The 19501-nt window shown below is 39.3% G+C and overlaps 1 protein-coding gene across 1 annotated transcript in view; it reads right to left on the bottom strand.

Annotated features, from left to right (window-relative positions):
- The window catches only part of LOC101851036 (tyrosine-protein phosphatase non-receptor type 18), a gene marked incomplete at its 3' end in the record, with an annotated part of 44598 nt that overhangs the window by 7527 nt on the left and 17570 nt on the right, over positions 1 to 19501 (bottom strand). Inside the window, 3 exon segments of the mRNA XM_005096944.3 lie at positions 15880 to 16254; positions 18208 to 18244; positions 19015 to 19116. Coding sequence (XP_005097001.2) covers positions 15880 to 16254; positions 18208 to 18244; positions 19015 to 19116 — 514 coding nt within the window.

Below are 19501 nucleotides of genomic sequence, written 5' to 3'. Positions count from 1 at the left end.
AGAGAGAGAAAGAGAGAGAGAGAGAGTGGGGAGGGGAGTGAGAAGGGAGAGAGAGGGACAGGAGATAGAAACCAATCAGAACATAGTCTTCTGACTTGGCACCACCATGGCAGTAACACTATTTAACCAGCTTTTTATCTCTTTTGAAGATCGAGCTATGCCAAAAACAATAATTTTAAAGTATTCTGCTTCACAACGCTTAAAATATGCCATTCACAAACCTCTCCACCACACAACTTGCAAACCGTCGTAATATAATATCCCTCATATCGTGAGGCATATCTCACAATCTATAATGCATATAGACAGACAGAGCGACAGGTTGTTACTGAATGTGTCAGCGTCGTCGTTAAATAAAGCAGCTTACGTCTCTGAATACAGATTATGGATATAAAGAGAGAGGTTTGGGGAAGAAAGAGAGAGAGAGAGGGGGGACAGGAGGGGACAGAGAAGTAAATCTATAAATGATGGACACACACAAAGAGAGAGAGAAAGAGAGAGAGAGAGAGAGAGAGAGAGAGAGAGAGGGAGAGAGAGAGAGAGGGGGGATGATTCAGTGGGTGAGTGAAAGAATGACTCCAAGCACCGAAGGCTACTCAGCGAACACGTTTAAAAAGGCAAAGAGAGTCACAGCTTGGTCGTATCTTGTGAAGGACTAGTACAAAAGGCGGGGGGGAGGGGGGGGCATCCTAGATAGACTACCTTCACCTTTCGGGGGTTTCCAGAAATCTTGACCTGCACCAAAAGTGGGCATTGCCCTACTTATAGGAGAAGTTTGGTTTCAGAGGTGTGTATATTTGTTCGGAGTATTTGTTCCGTTAAAGAGAAAACTCCCCTTGTCTTTTGAAGAAACTGAACAAGGGGCAAAAACTGTTCTTTCGATTTTCTCAAAACAGCATTTTTCGTGATAGCCCCCTTGTGCTTAAAAGGGACAATCTATTTATTTAGTCAATTCACAGCACACCTGTGGTAAAAGTCAGTGTAAACCTTGAGCATCAATGATTTATTTATAGAGGCACCAGCCATCCATGTCTAGGTGCTGTTTTAGAGTCAGTGTAAACCAGACCTTTAAAATGTCATGTAAGTCTAGCTCAGATTTTTTTTGTCTACTGTAACTTCTGCGTATCTCTACTCAATTTCAAATGGCATTGCTACTAAAAAAGGAACTGAGCAGTGTGTTTTAATTACGATCGCAACATGCCATCACTGTCTTTGTATCACTTCAGAAGTCTAGAAAAGGTTGTTGTGTGAAACAAGAGCTATGAGATTTAAAAACAAAAATGAAAATAATCAAAGTTGGGCAGAGGGGGGGAGGGGGAAGTGAAATTGCATAGAGTTTTAACGCCCAAATCTAGGCAAGGCAAAGAAGAAAAAAATGGTGAAATGGTATAGGTTTATCGCCCAAATCTAGCCAGGGCAAAGTTTTCAAAATGGTGAAATGGTACCGGTTTAACGCCCAAATCTAGGCAGGGCAAAGAAAAAAAATGGTGAAATGGAATAGGTTTATCGCCCAAATCTAGGCAGGGCAGAGGGGAAAAAATGGAGAAATGGTAGAGGTTTATCGCCCAAATCTAGTCGGGCAAAGAAAAAAAAATGGTGAAATGGTAAAGGTTTATCGTCCAAATCTAGGTCAATGGTAGAGGTTTATCGCCCAAATCTAGGTCAATGGTAGAGGTTTATCGCCCAAATCTAGGTCAATGGTAGAGGTTTATCGCCCAAATCTAGGCAGGGCAGAAGGGAAAAAATGGAGAAATGGTAGAGGTTTATCGCCCAAATCTAGGCAGGGCAGAGGGGAAAAAATGGAGAAATGGTAGAGGTTTATCGCCCAAATCTAGTCCGGGCAAAGAAAAAAAAATGGTGAAATGGTAAAGGTTTATTGTCCAAATCTAGGCAGGGCAGAGGGGGGGAAATGGTGAAATGGTATAGGTTTATCGCCCAAATCTACGTCAATGGTAGAGGTTTATCGCCCAAATCTAGGTCAATGGTAGAGGTTTATCGCCAAAATCTAGGTCAATGGTAGAGGTTTATCGCCCAAATCTAGGTCAATGGTAGAGGTTTATCGCCCAAATCTAGGTCAATGGTAGAGGGAAAAAATGGTGAAATGGTATAGATTTATCGTCCAAATCTAGGCAGGGCAAAGAAAAAAAAATGGAAAAATGGTAGAGGTTTAACGCCCAAATCTAGGCAAGGCAAAGAAGAAAAAAAATGGTGAAATGGTATAGCTTTATCGCCCCTATCTTGACATAGCAGAGTTTTTTTTTTAAAAGGGTGAAACAGTATAGGCTTCTAAAGGTCCGTATCAAAGCAAGGCAGAGAGAAAAACGGTCAATCAAAAGAAAATCAAACCAAACGTTGGGTAGGTATGGGCACACGGGTAAGAGTAAGAGAAAGACCACGCACGTAACACAGGCCAGCAGAACGACTCAGTAGTCTACACGGTCAATGAAGCCCCATGCGACCCCCACAAGCGCTGGCATCTCTACGTCTACGTCTACGTTAATGTATTATCTTGTGCACGTAGAGCTGGGCGACGAATCGATTCCGGAACCTCTTACCACAATTAATGCTACGGAAGAGAAGTATGGCCTCCTTTTTATGAATACCAAAGGATCTTCTTTTTGAAAGAATTTACATTTGAAAAATAAAAATTGATACTTTGTAGTGTTCCGAAATCAAGGTTATCCTAAATCCTGAAGATGTTTGGAGGCAATTAAGTAAGCACCAAAAGAAATCACATTATTAGAAAGTAATGAGCTGGGTTCGGAGTCGATTCCTACGATTCCTAGCTTTCAACAATCGGGAACCGAGCCGCCCAGCACTAGTGCACAGTAGTACAAGTTTTGTTTCATTCAATAAGGCACAGACAGAGACAGAGACAGGCGCAATAAATGGTTACAACAGGTACTCACAAGAACACAAACGTACATATATTTTATTATGATGGAAACGAATACATGATTCAATACGCGATGAAGAACATAGAAACATTGAGGCTGATCGACAGACACACACATACACACTCACACACACACACACACACTCACACAAAACACACACACACACACACACACACACACACACTCACACACACACATAACACTGACAGAGAGAGAGAGAGAGAGAGAGAGAGACAGAGAGACAGAGAGAAGAGGGGGGGGGAGATACAGAGACAGAGAGAGAGAGAGAGAGAGGGAGTGGTGGGGAGAGACAGAGACAAACACACAGAAACACACACACACAGACAGACACACACACACACACACAGACAGACAGACACACACACACACACACACACACACACACAGAAAGAGAGAGAGCTTTGCTGATATGTGATCGTTTAGAGACAGCGACTTTTATTGCATCTCAACTCTACTCAGCTGTTACATGCCGCCCCTCAAGAGTACAACATTTTGTATAGTTATAACATGAATAACAAGAACTTCATGGATATATATATATATATATATATATATATATATATATATATATATATATATATATATATATATATATATATATATATATATATATATATATGGTCGCTTTTAAGCACGAGGGGTCTATCACGAAAAATGCTGTTTTCAGAAAAGTTTTTGCCCCTTGTTCAGTTTCTTTAAAATACAAGGAGAGTTTTCTCTATAACCAAACTAATATACACACCAATGAAACCACATTTCTCCTATAGGTAGGATAGGTAGGGCAATGCCTACTTTTGGTGTAGGTCAAGATTTCTGGAAACCCCTGAAATCTGAGTTGGCCCACTTGTCCTTAAAAGCGACTATATATCATATATATCACATATATATATACTATACATATATATATATATATATATATATATATATATATATATGTATATATATTTATAAATATATATATACATATATATACTATATATATATATATATATATACATATATATATATATATATACATATATATACATACCTATATATATATACTATATATATATATACATATATATATATACTATATATATATATATACATATATATATATATACTATATATATATATATACTATATATATACATATATATATATATATACTTATATATACATATATATATATATATATATATATATATATTAAAAGTAATTTAATGGAGTACACTTGGTAAAAAGGGTTAACAAACAGGATACAGGATAAAAATATTTCCAAATAAGTAGAGGACATAACAACACAAAGCCTTAGAAAAAAATCAACAGACGCGTACACAAGTGTGAACACAACAATATATATATATATAATGTAATATTATAGATATAATAATACTATAGCTACTCCAGGGCAGGTTACTGATGCCACAGTTACTTTTGTTCTTTTATATTTTTTAAATAAAATCTCACGCCGATTTTAATACGACAAAATATACAATAATAAGTAGTCTTCTTAATGCACTGATATAATAAGTAGTCGTCGTCTTCTTCTTCTTCTCCTTCTGGAAACCCCCAAAAGGAAACCTCCGAAATCTGGGTTAGCCCGTTTGTCCATAAAAGCCACCAATAATTATTATTAATCAGTATGATGTGAGCCTTGGTTTCTTCCCTCGTCCCCACTTCAAGTCTATTTCTTACATCCTCTGATTTGTCAAAATGAACAAGTGACATGATACAATATTACACCAGTGCTCTCTTCATCCTGTCAAATACTTTTTCTGAATTACCAGAGTGGTTGGCAAGAAATATAATAATTATGTTGACGCAACATTTTCGAAAGTAGACACATATCGAAACTGTCACTTAAAAAGCGAATTGTCTTGGACATCTATCCGTAGAAACATTTCTTTAAGAGTTTCATTTAAATCGAGAAGCAAATCTCAACCACACAGTCAACAACATATTATTCTCTTAAAAATCAATCTCTCAACATTCAAAAACAACCGAATATAAAAACACCAAAAAAACCAAACAAACAAAAAAAGCAGCACAAAAAAAAAAGCCAAAATTGGGATACTGAACTGAAAGCTATGAGAATAAATAAGCAAAATGTTCAAGGTAAGTAGGTCTATCATTCAGTTTCTTACAGTGTACAAATGAACAGAGTACATCCCCTCAGTAACTATGGCTAAGTCCGCTCGAAGTCAAACGACCTCCATAAACACAGGTTCATAGAGCTGCCATTTTCTTTGGAAAAATCAACACTGCTCAGCGATACACCGTTGCAAAAAGTTGAATTTTCAATCATTTTCTCCGGCATTTCAATTTCATTGAACAATCAAATACATGTACTTTTAAATTAAGTCCGTTCATAGAAGCTAAAAGTTGTTAAGACACAGAAGAGATTCCAACCAAAATTTGGCTCATCGAATTCTTGGGTTCCCACTCAGTGTAAAGAAATCATATTCCAGTAAGCAATCACCCAACTCTACACAAAACATTCCACTGGACAAAGTAATACAGTCAGGATTTGAAATATCTGGCGCATTCACCTCCCCCTGATAAATCAATCTGTGGTGGTGTGCTGAATGTTTATCCAAAAATGTACACACGTCTTTAAAAGTTACAAAAATCCTTCAAAGATTTCTTTTCCTCCTCCGTTTCTTTGCTCCCATATTCCACGGACACATAATCTGCGTATGTTAATAATAATAATAATAGATAGCATTTGTATAACACAAACCCCCGCTCAACAGCAAGCTCTACTATTACCCGAGCAGACCTGAGAGCATTCTGAAACAACCTCAACTTCCTCGGAAGCATACAGTGCAAGCAGCCATTTATAGGCACTAAAACACTATATCAATATCACATCCTATCAGTATTACTATTAGTACTCTCACATTAGATAACATTGTAGTGGGTGCTGAATGTTTAGCAAAAATGTACACACGTCTTTAAAAGAGCAAAACAAAAAACAAACAAACAAACTTTTAGCAAAAGGAGCTGACTCATCAATCCTGAGCTCAGCATGTGGAATCACTGTGACCTTGTGTAAGTCGTGGGGAACCGTGGTGGTAACAGTCAACAATCCAGTTTGAGCACCAGCTATCACCAAAAATAGACCTGAGTCTTCAAAAAATGTAACAATTGGAAAAGCAATTCCAGTGCAAAACTGTGGTAAAATACATCTCACATCTCTTTGTTTCAAAACCGAGAGTGAGTAAATTGTAATACATGTAACAGTTTGTTGAAAGGATGGCATTACAACATAGGAGAGCACAGATAGTGCAAGTTACAAAAATCCTTCAAAGCTTTTTTGTTTCGTCCTCCGTTTCTTTACTCCCATATTCCAGGGACACATACTCTGCATATGTTATATAAATGAGTCACAGTGCGGTGGAATCAGGCGCTCATCAATTTTTGGGCATGTGGAATTATTGGTATCATTTGAAAGCTGATTTATTTGCTTTGTTTCTAATGAAAAATAAATATCCATTCATCTTGAATAGAACACAAGATATTTGCGATTGAACGAAGTGAGGTCGTCTGGTTTCAACGTTGAAATTAGCCAGAAAATGGCCGCCAAAGTTTGGTAACTCCAATAGCTAAAGCGTCTTTGGAAAGTGAAAAAATGGCATATTCTGAGCCTTTTATGAATGTTTTTCAGTAGTAAAATCCACATGAAAATGTGTTTTTATATGGAAATAAAAGAGGTTAAGTAAAAAATTTTTTTTTTAATTTGATAAAAATTTCCAAACTAGCAGAAGAATGCCTCCAATTTCATTATCCTGACGAGCACCTGAAGTCACCACGCTGCCTCACAAACATCACATCCTATCGGTATTAGTACTCTCACTAGTCTCACAGTAGATAACATTGTGGAGGTGGTGGGAGAAAAATCAGTTCACATACCAAAATAAAAACAACAACAAAAAAACCTGAATAACCAAAAAAAAACCCTTTACAATTGCATGTCAAGAAAGAAACAAAAGTCGAGCTCAAAGTAAAAACCATACTTTGACATGACCTAAGCTAATGATAGCGTTCCTAAAAGACGGACCACAACAACACTACTTGGTTGCTTTTAAGAACAAGGGGGCTATCCCGAAAAATGCTGTTTTGAGAAAATCAAAGGTAATGTTTTTGCCACTTGTTTTCTTTCTTTAAAAGAAAAGGAGAGTTTTCTCTATGACCAAACAAATATACACACCAATGAAATCAAACTTCTCCTATAGGTAGGGCAATGCCCACTTTTGGTGTAGGTCAAGATTTCTAGAAACCCTCAAAATCTGGGTTAGCCTGCTTGTCCTTAAAAGCGACCATTTATTGACAAACTGGAGTCAAACACACATCAGCAAAGGGAGGGTAATCTGCGCTCATTCCCGTAATTTTAATTAAAAAACCCAGAGAATTTTGTTTGGTAAATAATCCCTTTTGTTTCCAAATGTTTTCCTAACCTCATCCCCATTACAACTGGCACATTTATAAACAAAAGAAGTGAACCATATCTCAGTGGGCCCCATACATAGAAGAACCTTTGCTTCCATATGAGACTGACCATAAGCCCACTGCAGACGTCAACATAAGTTAAGAACCACTTGCAAAATTGGCTAAAATTCCCCGAGGATTTCCGTGCTGCACGTGGTGGTTTTGTCCCTAAAGGAAGCTTTGCAGTACGCATTGTTAACCCATTAACACTTTCAGAGCAAAAGTTTTAAACATTCCTTGCGCTCTTTATTTTTCGTTGGATTATTTTTAAAAATCAGCGCTGTCTGCCAAGGTGGTCCTTAACTTATGCTGAAGTCTGTAGTTTATCGGCCTCGGATAAAACTACCAGCACTAGATGGTCTTACTTCTACAGACTAGGTCCACACTGGGGAAATTTCCGGTCCAAATCACAAAGCCAATGTCTACAGTAGGGGAATAGCGGTAATTTAACCCAATCCGTGCCGTACGTCGTGTTTTACTATCGTATCCATACAACCTGGGGAACTCTGTGCCATCACTTTCCAAAGAGGAAATTTACTCGTTAATCCGACCCGTACGTTTTGCATAGAGTAGTCTGTCAAAATAGTTTTTTTGAGAAATACTGAAAGTTTCAAAGAGATCTTCGTACAAGAAGTATCTAAAATGTGAAGAATACAACCCCGGGGGTACAAAATGATCCCAGGGCATACGGATATGGTTAACTTGAGTATGCACAGGCCAGAATTATAATGGCAGGACGTGTAGTTATGCTGTTGTTCAATTCTGTCTCACACAACAACAAAAGAACATGATACAACCTTCTTATTTTTAGCAGGGTTCATCTCGGAATGTGTGTAAAAAAATTAATTAAAACAAAATACAAATTTAAAAACAAACAAAAACAAAGCATGTAAATGGTCGACAGAGTACAAAGCACTGGCAAAGTAAAAAGTAAAAATATAACATTTGGTGAATGTGGTTATTTGTTTTAGAGTGGGGCCATCCCTATTATCTCCCCTCTGTAATTCCCTCTCCCCTCTCCCCCTGTTATCCCCTTTCCCTATATTATCCCCTCTCCCCCTGTTATCCCCTTTCCCTATATTATCCCCTCTCCCCCTGTTATCCCCTTTCCCTATATTATCCCCTCTCCCCCTGTTATCCTCTCCCTGTTAGCCTCTCCCTCTGGTCTCCCCCCCTTCCTGTCATCCCCTCTCCATTACCCACCCTTCCCTCCCAGTACTAACAACACCCCACATTAACACACACATTAACACACACACAAACACAGAGTACATCATGACGCCTGATCCTGTAAATAGGACAAACATTTTTTTTAAAACCCAGAAACTCCACGCTTCTGAAAACAATGCCTTCTGCCTACAGAACATCGATAAAACGAAAAAGAAATTTTTTTTTTTTTAAAACACCAAAAAAACATGTGGATTTTCAATTACATTTTGTATGCTATAAAGTATAATACATGTATTACCTAGGGTATAATATGCAAGTTGTAAATACATGCTAAGCATATTCCGCTTAAGTAAGTAAAAAAAAATATTATAAAAGAAAATAATGAAAATTAAAAACGTTCTAAAACATTAATCAAATCTTGATTAGTAAAGCGTAACAGCTTAAATCTGTGACATAAAGTATACTTCTGGACAAAACGTTGCTCGGCCACCGCTGTTCCTTGCCCTTACTCTGGGAGTTCACGCAGTAAAAAGGTAAGTTGTCTGGGAATTTGCTTATTGCACTCAAAGCAAAAACACAGTCGTTAATATCACGGATGAAAACATTTTAAAATTTTTTTTTGGGAAAATCATCGTAAAGAATTCTGAATACACAGGCAAAAACTGCGAATCCTTCATTGTTCCAATCTTAAGCTTCTCCCCTCAGCAATACGACGTTTACCGCGAGTTCTGTTATATATAACACATCAACACACCTCATTATAACAAAAAACTTTTATTTTAAAAAAACCCAGCGTGAAAAGATGCGTCTTTTTTAGACTGAAAGTTTGACATCATAATTTCCTTTCCTATGATTGTTTTCCCGTTTGTTTTATCTTCTTTCACTCCCCCCAAGATGAAACATTCTAGACATTTTTTCTCTACAGCTTCTTCTTAGATCAGTCGATTCACTCCTCCACCCCCCTCCCCCAAAAAAAAATATTTTAAAAAAAATTGTTATAAAAAAATCAAAGCATGGTCAAGCAATATTTTTAAAAAACACACAAAAAAAACCAAACAAAAAAACCCCCCGTCCATATATAATATCTCCAGTCGTTGGTAGTTGTGAATATACTATAGACCAGGGTGAAGGTGTTCATACTAAAGCCTGCAGGCCACACCTTACGTACCGGAGAAGACGTTTCCCTCCTCGCTATGTTATGTCTGACCTGACCATCAATGATTTATTGATAGAGGCACCAGCCATCCATGTCCACGTGCTGTTTTAGCCTCTTTTTCCTGTATTCAGTAATTGGTTCCGCTTCTATATACCCCATATCTATGGTTATGTATAAAAATCACAGTAACCGTCTTATACATAATATACAATAATAATATATTTTCTCATTAGTAGCACAACATTGTTCGTTTGTTATTATCCAAACGTTCTTTTACTCTATAAAAAAGCACATCATACAGGTAGGACATACAACAAAAAGACACTCAAATAAACCCGTCTCTTTACGAAGATGAGTGGTTAATCCTTTGACAAGAACTTTCTTTGGACCACAAGACACATCAAGTAGTAGCAAAATACTCGTTGTAGTCATTATACTGACAAGTCTGGCGACCCTTAAACTATATATGGCTCTGTCCACAAAACAAACATGTTTGGAGAGTATTTTCGCAATAGTCACAGCAAATATCTGGTGGTTTCTCTACTTTAGACATTAAAAAAACAATTGAGGACGAAGAACACAGGAAATATTACAAAACAATCTAATTCTTATGACGATCACAAAGAGTAAGAGAGAAAGGAGGTAGGAATAAGTCAATTGTGATGAAATTCGAATGTTAGGAATGCATGAAAAAAAATTAAAACACAGAAAAATTCGTTAAAAAGTTTTCCCAAACGAAGCAATTGAGAAAAATCACCCCTCAATCATTACATCGATGTAGTGAAATAGTTTTTGAGCAACATTTTATCACGCCAGTAAAATTTCACTAAAAATTTAACATCGACAAAAATAAACCGATTTTAAAAACAACAACCCAGGAGCCACTAAATCAGCAACCAGGGCGGTGAGCAGGAGAGAAATAACACCAAAGATCCTACATAACAAGATTGTGCACTCAGCCAAAGATCCTACATAACAAGATAGTTCACTCAGCCAAAGATCCTACATAACAAGATAGTTCACTCAGCCAAAAAAAAGTGTCCGCGGAAGTCCGTCCGCGCATTGCTTCAGAAGGCGTTGCAGTCTTTGTTTTGAAGCTCTCTTTCGTTTCTCCAAAAGAAGAATAAGAATAGCACCGTTTGTTAGTTTCACTTTCATTGTTTTTCACACTGATCGCAAAGTCCGCACTTTTTCGAAGAGGGCTTCACCTAATTTTGAGGACATCTTTTTAATTGGCTCAACTCAAAGTTCAAAGACAGGAGTGAACTATCTTGTTATACACGATCTTTGATAAAACACAGTATCTGCCATAGCAGGTAAAACATCCCCACAACAGACACAGCAAAATAAATATGATTTTAAAAAAAACAAGCACAAGCCTAGTCAAGCACTCACTTCTTTAGAAGCTTCTTAGAATCAACTGCCCTGAGCGGGTAGCCTACACAAAAAAATAAATAAAGATTTTCAAAAAAATGATTTTTTTGTCTTTGCTTTCTTTCACCTACTGATTTGTCTTACCGGCACATTCCTACTTGTATTAGTAATAGTAGTATAGAGCAGGAAGCCAAGCACTGAAGAACAAGTAGCTCCTTCCAATGACTCTTCGAACACTCTCATTTACATACGGCATACAAACGGTATTAAGCAAAAATTAAAACCAGATTCATATAAAACAAGAACTGAAAAATCAGTTGAAATATTGTAAATTTCCTTTGACGTAATTGCTGTTCTACACTCCCCCCCCCCTTCCCCCCCCCAAAACAACAACGACAAACAAACAAACAAACAAGAAATAATCTGCACAAAAAGCAACACTGAGCCAAATCAAAGAAATCATAAACGTTTCAACAATTTTTACAGGCAGACAGAGTGACTCATAACATTGGAATATTACGTTCCAACTTCAAAAAATTATTTTAAAAAACATCTCTTTTAAAAGGAGCAACGGGTCCCTTTAAAAATTAACGCTGAAATCCAGAGAGAAAAAAATGTTGTTAGGCATAAAACCTTTAACTTTTCTGGGCTCCTGACTCTTTCTGCAGTCTTTCTACTGCTACTCTTTGGCTCCTTCTTACAGCTGTCTTTCACACACACCCCTGATATTCTGATAGGAAAGATCTACACCTAGCCTTCTCGGACAAGGGCGAAAAATCTCGAAGGTCCCGTGTGCAAGTTGCGTATGTTGAAGATCCCTTCGTGGTCCAAAATCGATAAGAGTAGGCTTCCGCCGCCACCCGCGCAAAATTCCAAATTTCCTACGAACTGAAAATGTTCAGTGTGTCCCACGCGCTCATGACCTTATAGAGTTGCGAGCGCCGTAAAACACTTACCAAAATTTAAAAAAAAAATAAAATCATGTCCCCAGCCACACCAAGCATAAAACCATAATTTTATCAGACCTACATCAGCTAGACATTGACATAATCAAACACAACAATACAATAATATGCTTTGTAACAGCTGTGGCGTTGAACCTATTAGCTGCTTAGATATCTCCCATGGGTGGTTGGCGGGTGCTCTGGGGTGGTTTGCTTCTTCTTTCCTATCAAACATCTATCGTCCTTATCTCCCCTTCTTCTTTTTTTATGTTTGTTACTCTCTTGTAACAGCTCTAATCTTCAGGTGCTCAGATGACCTTACTCAGTAGCGAGTGGCGTAAAACCTCTACTAAAACTAAAGATATCTGCCACGAGACTTGTGCACACCGGACCCAACCATGGGCACAGTGACACACGAGACAAATCGCCACAATGTTATGAGCCACTCTGTTCTAGAGCTGGGCGAAGAATCGATTTTGGAACCGATTCCCAAGATTAATGCTGATTTTGCTGAGGAAGTAAAGTTCCGGCTCCTTTTTACGTAAACCAACGCTTACCAGTTACTCTAAAATTATTAAAATCTTCTTTTGCTTTCAGAATTAATTTTTGAAAAATGAAAGTTGATGCTTCATAGTGTTCCAAAATCAAGGTTATCTAAATCCTGAAGATGTTCGGAGCCAACAACGTGATCACTGGAAGAAATCACATCATTATAAAGTTAGTAATTGGGTTCGGAGTCGATTCCTACGATTCCTAGCTTTCAATAATCGGGAACCTAACCGCCCAGCACTACTCTGCACTGCACAAGCTGAGTTATCGTATCCTCTCATGCCATTACTACACGTCGCCTAAGCAAAAATCTTCATTCAAAGTACTACAAATAACACAGAAAAAACAGAAAGCGTAAATCACATTCTCGAAAACAAAAATCAGATTAACGAAAACCACTTAAAGTTGAAAGCGAGGAAAGCACAATAATTAGCAACAAAAAGTTTGCTTCGTTGTCCACAACAAATATAAATTATACAACATTTTCCTTGTGCTGGGTTTTCTTTGCAGATATGTCGGGCTATAACAATGTCACACATGAATACAAAATCAACCAAGTTCCTTATGATGTGAATATTGAATTCAGAAAGAGTTAATTTTTAAACATGCAAGAGAAAAAAAAACAACAACCCAAAACATTTTACACAAAAAAAATCCCAGCTATAAAACAAAACGACTGAAGCCGTATACACACAGTACAGTGAGTGACACAGATGGGGGTGTGTATCAAGTGGAAAGTGAGCACCAGTCACCAGAGACAAAGGGCCAAGCACTAGCTACGTATACATGGTCGCTTTTAAGCACAAGAGGGCTATCCCGAAATAAGCAGTTTTGAGAAAATCGAAGGAAAAGTTTTTGGACTCCTTGTTCAGTATCTTTAAAAGACAAGGAGAGTTTTCTCTCTAACCAAACAACAAATATACACACCAATGAAACCAAACTTCTCCTATAGGTAGGGCAATGCCCACTTTCGGAGTAGGTCATGATTTCTGGAAACCTCCAAAATCTGGGATAGCCCCGAGGAGATTAAACTTGGTTAGCCCACTGGTCCTCAAAAGCAACCAAATATGCTCGGATAAAAGAAAAAACTGAAGAAGAAGATGGAGCACATCACACTTAAACAGCCATCAACCACCCATCCTTCATTTCTATTAATAAACTACCACAGCAAACAGGAGACAGCGCGTTGGTTTATCAACAGATATGATGAGAAGGATTTAGTCACCGAGAACACGATCAGAGCACAAGGGACTACAGATGGGAACAGTTTTTCCTCATGCCCATAGATGTAAGTCGGGTCTTCTTGATCTGTCTAATACTAGTGGGTGGTTTTTGGGGGGATGTTACGAAAAATGCATTTTGTTATCAATTCTCAGACCTTTTAATCTGTCTGCAGGATTTTATGCACCCGGCATAATTTAGAAAAATTTGATCATTTTTTTCATAATTTCTGATTATTTTTCTTTATCATTCTTTGTTTAAATTAACAGAATCACATAATTTCACATTTTTGGGCTCAGTTTGCATAATTTTAGATTTTTTGTGTGCATAAAACAGCGGGGATCGTTTAATACATACTTTTATTCTTCTGCCTAGCTGTGCAAACTCATCCCAGCCCAATCTGGTTTCTTTCTGTGAAGGTACCTTGTGCTCAAACATGAAGTGTTGAGAGTGTAAAAAAAAACCCGAAACAAACAAACAAAAAACCAAAACCAGGATCATTGACATCCCAAATTCATAACACAACGTATCAGTACCCATACATGCAAATTATTCTGACGTAAACCAGTAAGAAGACATGACGACGTACAGACAAACACAGAATCATTTCTTCACGTGAGCAAATGGCAAACAGGAATGACTCACGCGGGGTGTACATAGAAATATCAGCCCCTACAACGTTTCAAAGTGGTCAAGAAATATAGACAGCTAGCAGGGAAGACAGCCGAAATAGAATTGCACTACGTTATAGATATATATATATATATATAAACTTGTGAAAAATAAAAGCCGTCCGCACATATCGCGACCTCAATGCTTTCTTGTCGTATCTCCATTTTTTTTTAAAACATTGAAAGTGCGTCTTCTTCTTAAGCTCACTCTTTGTTATGAACTGTTTTCACTGTTTAAAAACATGGAGATATGACAAGAAAGCACCGAGGTCGTGATATAGATAGCAGGGTCGATAAAAAAAGAAGTCCTGGCTTCAATCTTCAAGGAACAGCTGACTTTGTGGGGACAAGTGCCGCACATATTCTACGACAACCGGTATTCTTCATTCTGCGCGACTAGAGTCTCACGGTGGCAAGCAAAATTTTAAAAAAGAGAGATAAGTAACAAGCCAAGCAAATAGACATCATTTAAAAAAAAAAAACAACATTAAGGGAGGGGGGGGGGGGGGAATTGATGAGAAAGTTGGTGAAAGGAATAACACAACCCTGAGGCCACAAACAAAAGGGAAGGTGTAAATAATCTCAGGGTACACCAGGTGCATCCGTACTTCAAGTTGCAAAGGGTAAATGACTACAACAAACAAGTTCATTTGCAGTATCCGTAGAATAGTGTACAGGTTGGATTACAATGAATATCGCATTCCGCAAGAGAAAAAAATTTCACGACATGCAGGCAAACACCATATTATTTGCTGAAGAATAATATCCAAGAAGTAAAAAAAAAAAAACGTCTGATGGTCTAGACAGCAAGATGCCTATAATAACTATAATAATAATGATTCATAAAACAATCATTTCAAGCTCTGAATCCAACTACAATAAGATAATCAATCAATCAATCAATCAATCAGGTTCATGCATTTCTATACATAACTTACAAAGTTTTACAGAACGCTCTGCTTATCTATGGCTACAGGATGTTGATGTCCCGGTCGTGTGTGATTAAAGTCTGGTGATAACTCCCTGAGGAAGCCGGAAAGCTTCCGATTTCGCTGTTGAAGTGCTACTACTGGTGGTCTTTGCGCTACTGCTACAGTTAGTCGAAGCTGTAGTAGTGGAGTTGTTAGAGGCAGATCTAGCGGGTGAGCTGGGGTTAGCATGTGAAGCAGGGCCGCTGGCGCAGGAGGAAGAGGAGGAGGGAGGAGGGTGGGAGGAGGTAGACTGAGAGACAGGAGGAGGAGGACGAGGAGGGGGAGGAGCAGATCTGAGTGGAGGTGAGGAAGAGGAGGAGTCAATTGAGTGTACCCCCTCCTCCTGTAGCCTGTCGTTGTTCTGAGAGGAGGAAGGAGGAGGAGGAGGAGAAGAAGAAGAAGAGGGGGGAGAGGGTGCAAACGTTTTCTTACCCCCTGCCGCGCCGCTGGCCTGCTGCTTAGGGGTGCCGCTGGGAGAGCCGATCTGAATGACCGTCCTGTGCTGCACCGCGCCCTCAGCCTCCGACCCGGGAGGGGGAGGGGCCGGCGCGCGCATTTTCGGCTCCGAGAGCAGTTTGACGTTTTCGTACGTCCCAGCGTTGGAGGTGGTCACTTTGGCCTTGGGTCTGTTCACCTCTATGATCTCTGGCCCCGGCCCAGGGGGTGTCGGTGGTGGGGGCGGGGCACTTTCTGCCGGAGCCTCAGGATCCACCACCAAAGGCTGCGATGGGCTTCGACTCGTTGTTGTTGCCCCTGCCTCCCTCTCAGCCTGCAGCGAGCCGCCGTCCATGTAGATGTGCTCCTCCTCTGTACACACAGACAAAATTGTACAAGATTACATGTGAGGCAGCGCGGTGATATCAGGCGCTGGCCTTGACCTTGACCATCAATATTTTATTTATAGAGGCACCAGCAACCCATGTTTCAGGAGCTGGATAAAAAATTATAAAATAATTACAAAATAAATAATAAAAACGAAGAAACAGACATTTTCCCGCCAGTCTGGCAATTTTTGTCGAATTTTTTATTTTTCCCTCCACACCTTTTATGTCCATATAAAAACACTTTTCCAGGTGAATGTTACAGAAAAATGTTGATTAAAGGCACAAAATAAGCAGTTTTTCAGTTTTCAAGGACTCTGAAGCTATTGAAGGAACCAAACTTTGGGGGCCATTTTCTCATTAATTTTACCACTGAAAACAAGCGACCCTACCTCCTTCAACCGCAAATATCTCGACTTCTGTTCAAGACAGACGGGTACTATTTTGCTATGAAAACAAGGCAAATGAATAAGCTTTCAACTGATACCAAAATCTCCACATGCCCAAAAATTGACGAGTGCCTGATTCCACTACACCGTGCGTGACACATATAATTTTTTAACCCTTCCAGCCCCAGCTATTTTTGTACACTCCCTAACCCCAGTCCCAGCCAATACAAATGTATTTCAGAAAAAGAGGCATGCATTCTAAAAAGTCAAGGAGTATCTTTGTAATGAAGGTTAGATAATAACATCTAGCAATGTTTAAAGGTAAAAGAACAAATATGAAAATTAACGTTTAATTAGGTAAGCTAATTTCGAGAAATGCACAAATTCGGTACCCCCCGAAACTGAGCATATACGCTCTAGGGACGGTGGGAGGTACAAGCTCCGCTGAAAATATACGCGCATGGGGCAGGAAGGGTTAAAATAGAAATAGGACTAAAAAAAGTGGTGATGGATGGGACACACCTTCAGAAAGCCCAGCGGAAACAACACAAGACAGTCGCTGTAGTGGCGCTGCTATACTGACCTCAGTTAGCGACCCCATAAAATTCCCCCCCCCCCATGATTCGTTAAACTAAAACAATGGCTCCATGAAATTCCTTCTGTCTATTGGTTGGAACCCGTTCATTTCGTTTTAATAGGGGGGGTTGGACTATGCCATCTTTTGTAAACTAAGGGGAGCCATACTAAGTGTTCCGTTCCATTCCTGTGCTCGTGACTCGACTCGCGACCCAGCAGTAGGTTACAAACAAGCCACAAGGTGGTGACAGCGACAGGGGAGTCAATCGGGAATCGGAAGGCGATACTGTTCCGCGTTCTGCTGAAGTGAATCGCGAATCGCGTTCCATAGGGAAGAGTGGCGGTTCAGTTCCGTTCTCGCGCTCGCAACCCAACTCTAATCAGCAGTGCTGTACTCAAACAAATCTAGAGCTGGGTGCACAGGGCAGTAAAAAGTAAAGTTGTTCCCGCATCCGATCCGGACATACGGGATTGCCTTGTTAGTGAGACAACTTCCTGGGCCTTCGGCATATTGTGGTAGGGTGGCCAGTTCCTTTCCACGGCGCCTTTACTTCCCCAACTCGAAGTCAGGTACCCATTACTGCTGGGTGGGAGGGAGGGGGTGAAAAAAATCTGTGTCCAAACCGAGGATCGAACTCGGACTTTCCACTTCGGAGATGAGCACATTAACCGCTCCGCCACCGCACCCTCTAAGGGGAGTAGGCGCTAGGAAAACGATCTACATTATTAACTCTATCCGTACGCCCTGGGGTCATTTTGTACCCCCGGGGCAGTATTCTTCAAATTTTAGAAATTTTAGAAATGCAAAGCGCACGGATCGGATTAACGAGTAAATTTCCTCTTTGGACAGTGGTGGCACAGAGTTCAGTTCCCCATGTCGTATGGATACGATAGTAAAACACGACGCACGGACAGGGTTAAGAAAGAGCGGAGCTGTGAAAAGTGCTACTGAGAGAAGCAGTCCTCACACTTACCTTCTCCGTTTTCTTTGGATCCAACATTGGCATAATCCTGTAGACACAAAGAAACAACAAGAGTGAGTATTTTTCAAAAATCAGAGATGAAGTCAGTATGCATATTACAGATTGGATTTAGCTCTAGTCAAATCATGAAAAAAACAAAAACAACAACAACAACAACAACAACAACAACAAAAACAGTAAGAAAAATTACGTTTTCTTTGATTTCATTATTTTGACAAGCGTCTGATTTCATCACCCTGCCTCATGTATGAACAAGTTAGTTTTTTGTTTTTACTAGAGGTTTTACGGCACTCGCAACTGCATAAGGCAAGGTCCTATGAGCGCCAGAAGATTAGAGGTGTTACAAGAGAGTAACAAACATAAAAAAGAAGAAGGGGAGATAAGGACGATAGACGTTTGAAAGGAAAGAAGAAGCAAACCACATCAGAGCACCCGCCAACCACCCACATGAACAAGTCAGATAAAATTTCACATAAGGGGCAGCAACCATGAAAACATGAAGCTAACTAACACACAGCTGCTTAGTTTTAGTAAGTGTTTTACGGCACTTGCAATATAATAAGGTCATATGGCACCTGCAACACAATAAGATCATATAAGTGCCGAAGATTAAAGGTATTACAAGAGAGTAACAAACACAAAAAAAGAAGGAGGGAAGATAACGACGATAGACGTTTGATAGGAAAGAAGAAGCAAACCACACCAGGGCACCCACCAACTCTCAACTTCAAAAAAGGTACAAGTATATCAAGGAAACATGATTTGAAAACACGTACGGTACAAATTTGTGTGACGTACCTGTCCTTCTATCTCCACATTCTCATAGGTGTGGGAAGCCATTTTGGCCACCCATTCCTCACAGAGAGAGCGCAGGACTTGGTTCACAAGTGCATACTGCTCCTGCAGGACACGAAAAAGAAAGAAATGTTCACATTATTATAATGTCACTGCCAGCACAGTTGGACAAATAGTCGCTTTTAAACACAAGCGGGCTAACCCTGATTTCGGGGGTTTCAAGAATTCTTGAGCTACACCAAAAGTGGGCATTGCTCCACCTATAGGAGAAGTTTGGTTTCATTGGTGGGTATATTTGTTTGGTTACAGAGAAAACTCTCCTAGTATTTTAAAAAAACTGAACAAGGGGCAAAAACTTTACCTTCAATTTTCTCAAAACAGCATTTTTCGAGATAGCCCCATTGTGCTTAAAAGCGACCAAATGGAGTATACAACAACATTCCAATCAAGAAAATGAGCAAACCTCTTCAGCATAAGACGGAAACTAATT

This window comes from Aplysia californica, unplaced genomic scaffold, assembly GCF_000002075.1.
Source record: "Aplysia californica isolate F4 #8 unplaced genomic scaffold, AplCal3.0 scaffold00142, whole genome shotgun sequence".
NCBI lineage: Eukaryota > Metazoa > Mollusca > Gastropoda > Aplysiida > Aplysiidae > Aplysia > Aplysia californica.
This window is presented reverse-complemented; position numbering and strand designations above follow the sequence as displayed.